Source organism: Lucilia cuprina, unplaced genomic scaffold (assembly GCF_022045245.1).
Source record: "Lucilia cuprina isolate Lc7/37 unplaced genomic scaffold, ASM2204524v1 Scaffold_7969, whole genome shotgun sequence".
Classification (NCBI taxonomy): domain Eukaryota; kingdom Metazoa; phylum Arthropoda; class Insecta; order Diptera; family Calliphoridae; genus Lucilia; species Lucilia cuprina.
Genome location: NW_025812907.1, coordinates 1 through 4,208, shown reverse-complemented (window position 1 = coordinate 4,208; position 4,208 = coordinate 1). Strand labels below are relative to the sequence as shown.

The 4,208-nt window shown below is 31.7% G+C and overlaps 1 protein-coding gene across 1 annotated transcript; it reads left to right on the top strand.

Annotated features, from left to right (window-relative positions):
* Window positions 1-303: 303 nt before the first annotated feature.
* Window positions 304-3,857, top strand: LOC111688227 (neuropeptide CCHamide-2 receptor). The gene is made up of 4 exons (XM_046956129.1): window positions 304-552; window positions 686-864; window positions 3,056-3,249; window positions 3,736-3,857. The coding sequence occupies exons 1-4, from the start codon at window positions 304-306 to the stop codon at window positions 3,855-3,857; spliced, it is 744 nt and encodes a 247-aa protein (XP_046812085.1).
* The last annotated feature ends 351 nt before the right edge of the window (window positions 3,858-4,208 follow it).

The following is a 4,208-nucleotide window of genomic DNA, read 5'->3' as shown; positions in this document are numbered from 1 at the left end:
TCTAGTTCTGTTCTAGTTCTGTTCTAGTTCTGTTCTAGTTCTGTTCTAGTTCTGTTCTAGTTCTGTTTTAGTTCTGTTCTAGTTCTGTTTTAGTTCTGTTCTAGTTTTTCTCTTATTCTGCTCTAGTCATGTTCTAGCTCTATTTTAGTTCTGCTCTAGTTATGATGCAGCTGTGAACCAGACTTACGCTTTCTAAAGAAATGTTAAATAAATTGTTATAATTAATTCGATTTCCCAAACAGGTTATTTATCCAAATTTGTAAATAATATTAAGAAAATTAACTTTCATTCATTTTCATGCACATGTTTCTCTACACTCCTTTTCCTTACAGTTACATTCTCTCCTTGGCTTTAGCTGATCTCTTAGTTATAATCGTTTGTGTTCCCCTAGCCATTTTGGTATATACCACCGACAGTTGGACATTTGGCAAGAGTATGTGTCAAGTAACAGAATTTTTCAAAGATGTTTCTATAGGTGTTTCGGTTTTTACCCTAACCGCTCTGTCGGGTGAGCGTTACTGTGCCATAGTAAATCCTTTAAGAAAATTACAGGTAAATTAAATTGTATTAAAACATAATAAATATATATTTATTGCTGAACAGAGAAAAGTAATATATATAGTGCTGAGTTGCTATTAATTTTATTTTTTATTATATATATTTTTTGTTTATTTTGCTTTCATAGACAAAACCATTAACGGTTATAACGGCTGCCATGATTTGGCTTTTGAGCATAACATTTGCCACACCTTCACTAGTAATGTCTGATTTACAACACATACTAATCGATGATAAAACTAATCTAACCATAATAATCTGTACACCATTTGGTAAGCAGCGCAACAATTCTGAAATTTATGCCAGGTGGGTAACTAATATTATTATTGCTGTATAAAGGGCATGTTTTAAATCTTAATCGAATTGGTTTAGTAATGAGATCAAAAGTAATTTATAGACATATTAAAATTAACACCATTTCCAAAAGCATAATTCAAGCAAAATGAGCAACAGAATGCTGTCGGTATCTTGCCAACTTTTTATATAGAAAAGATATATAAATCTAAATGATTTGTTCAAAAGAAAGTTTTTTTGAGCCAAAGCAGAATATCCTAGAGCAACTTTTTCTATAGAAAAGTTTTCGGATTTAGAACAATTCCTTCTATCAAGAAGTTGCAGAAATCAGAGCAACATTTTCAGAACAACTTTTTCTACAGAAAAGTTGTCGGAATCGGAGCAACTTTATCTATAGAAAAGTTATCAGAATCGGAGCAACTTTATCTATAGAAAAGTTGTCGGAATCAGAGCAACTTTTTCTGTAGAAATGTTGCTGACGTCAAAGCAATTTTTCTATAGAAAAGTTGCCAGAATCAGAGCAATTTTTTTGTAGAAATGTTGTCGGAATCAGAGCAACTTTTTCTGTAGAAAAGTTGTCGGAATCAAAGCAACTTATTCTAGAGGAAAGTTGTCGATATCGAAGCAACATTGTCTATAGAAAAGAATTCGAAATCAGAGCAACATTTTCCGAAACAGAGAAACACTTGCTACAGGAATGTCGTCGGAATCAAAGCAACTTAATCTGAATCAGAACAACACCTTCTATAGAGAAGTTGTCGAAATCAGAACAACATTGTCTATAGAAAAGTTGTCGAAATCAGAGCAACATTTTTTACAGAAAAGTCGTCTGAATCAAAGCCACTACCTCTATAGAGAAGTTGTCTAAATCAGAGCAACTTTTTCTTTAGAATAGTTGTCGGGATCAAAGCGATATTTTATACAGAAACGTCGTCGGAATCCTAGAGGAAAGTTGTCGAAATCAGAACAACTCCATGTATAGAGAAGTTGTCGAAATCTAAGCAACATTTTCTATAGAAAAGTTGTCGGAATCGGAGCAACTTTATCTATAGAAAAGTTATCGGATTCGCAGCAACTTTATCTATAGAAAAGTTGTCGGAATCAGAGCAACATTTTCTACACAAAAGTCATGGGAATCAAAGCAACTACTTCTATAGAAATTTTATCGAAATCAGAGTAACTTTTTCTGTAAAAAAGTTGTCGGAATCAGAGCCATATTTTGTACAGAAACGTCGTCGGAATCAAAGCAACTTATTCTAGAGGAAAGTTGTCGAAATCAAAACAACTTCTTCTATAGAGAAGTTGTCGAAATCTGAACAACATTGACTATAGAAAAGTTGTCGGAATCGCAGCAACTTTATGTATAGAAAAGTTGTCGGAATCAGAGCAACATTTTCTACACAAAAGTCATCGGAATCAAAACAACTACTTCTATAGAAAAGTTTTCGGAATTAGAGCAACTTTTTCTGTAAAGGAGTTGTCGGGATCAGAGCAATATTTTCAACAGAAAAGTCATCGGAACAAAGCAACTTATTCTAGAGAAAAGTTGTCGAAATCAGAACAGCTTCTTCTATAGAGAAGTTATCTAAATCTAAGCAATATTGTCTTTAGAAAAGTTGTCGGAATCAGAGCAACTTTTTCGAAATCAGAGCAACATTTGCTACATAAAAGTCATCGTAATCAAAGCAACATATTTTAGAGAAAAGTTGTCTGAATCATAACAACTTCTTCTATAGAGAAGTTGTCGAAAACAGAGCAACATTCTCTATAGAAAAGTTGTCTGAATAAGAGCAACTTTTTGTATAAAAAATTTGCCTGAAACAGAACAACTTTTTATATAGAAAAGTTGTCTGAATGAGAGCAACTATTTCCATAAAAAAGTATTCATGTTTTTCTATAGAAAAGTAATCGAAATCACAGCTATAGAAAAGTTGCCGTTATTCTATATAAAAGTTGTCTGTAGCAGACTTACTTTCCCTATTGAAAAGTTGTTAATATATGTTAAGACATAAAAATCACTTAACATTTGTTAAGACATGAAATAGTTTTAACAGATTTAAAAATTTCTTCAAATTTTACTTTGGAAATGTAGTATTTGAATTAAACATGAAAATTACTGTATTTTTTTTAAGTTACATTTGTTTCTAATATTTTTCTATTGTTTTTCTTTCACTTCCATTCTTCCCCCTATTCCTACACGCAGATATGTAGTGGTAACCAAGGCATTTGTGTACTATTTGTTGCCACTATTTATAATTGCAGTTTTATATCTGATGATGGCCCAACGTTTACATGTCAGTGCACGTGATATGCCCGGTGAAACGTTAAGTATGCAGAGTCGTTCCCAAGTACGAGCAAGACGTTATGTGGCCCGTATGGTAGTGGCATTTGTAGTGGGTAAGTGTTAGATAAAAAGAAGGCCAGAAAACAAGCAACTCCCTGATTGTTGACGCAATTTCCATTTTACTGGTGTAGTTTTCATTTTAAACGTATTACATTTTACTTGTTTTTCCTGACGTGTTTTTACAACAATGCGAAAGACAGTTAGACACACACAATTAGTGCAGCTTATGTTGCCATGTGTTATATTATGCAACAACTATATTTTTTTAAGTTTTAAAGATTTCACTTTAGTGTTAAATTTAAAGATAAGCATCAGCTGTGTGTGATACTTATAGATTGATTGACACTTGAATGATTTGTTAAGATAAATAGACAATTGAACAGCTTAAACCAATAGTGTTTAAATAGCAGCAAGGCTATTTATATTCCCATTCCATTTGTTGCTGTGAATTGTTGTTTCAATGCAATGAAGTGTAATTCCCCATAAATTTAATTTGATTTCAATAAAAATATCTTTTTATTTTCTTCTTCTATTTTCAGTGTTTTTTGTTTGTTTCTTTCCCTATCATTTGTTTGAATTGTGGTTTCATTTGAATCCCACAGCACGCGAAGATTTTGATGAGTTTTGGCATACAATACGTATAATTGGATTTTGTACTTAGTAAGTATTAAAATTTATTTTTATATACTTAAGAAATGATTTTAAATGCAAATGAATGAAAGAAATTTTGTAAATATATCGATTTAGAAAAAAAGGATATATTGCGTATTTTTGTATGTATGTTTGATTTTTCACCTTTGAGCTAATTTCATTAATTTAATTTATTAATTGTGTTTAAATAATGCATCAAATTACACTAGAACAGAACTAGAACAGAACTAGAACAGAACTAGAACAGATTTAGAACAGAACTAGAACAGAACTAGAACAGAACTAGAACAGATTTAGAACAGAACTAGAACAGAACTAGAACAGAACTAGAACAGAACTAGAACAGAACTAGAACAGAACT

Bases quoted from the DNA above. Each gene is read 5' to 3' on its own strand.
- LOC111688227 (XM_046956129.1), top strand. From the start codon at position 304: ATGTTTCTCTACACTCCTTTTCCTTACAGTTACATTCTCTCCTTGGCT. The intron at 553-685 runs GTAAATTAAATT...TTGCTTTCATAG, and splicing joins ATCCTTTAAGAAAATTACAG to ACAAAACCATTAACGGTTAT. The intron at 3,250-3,735 runs GTAAGTGTTAGA...TTCTATTTTCAG, and splicing joins GGTAGTGGCATTTGTAGTGG to TGTTTTTTGTTTGTTTCTTT.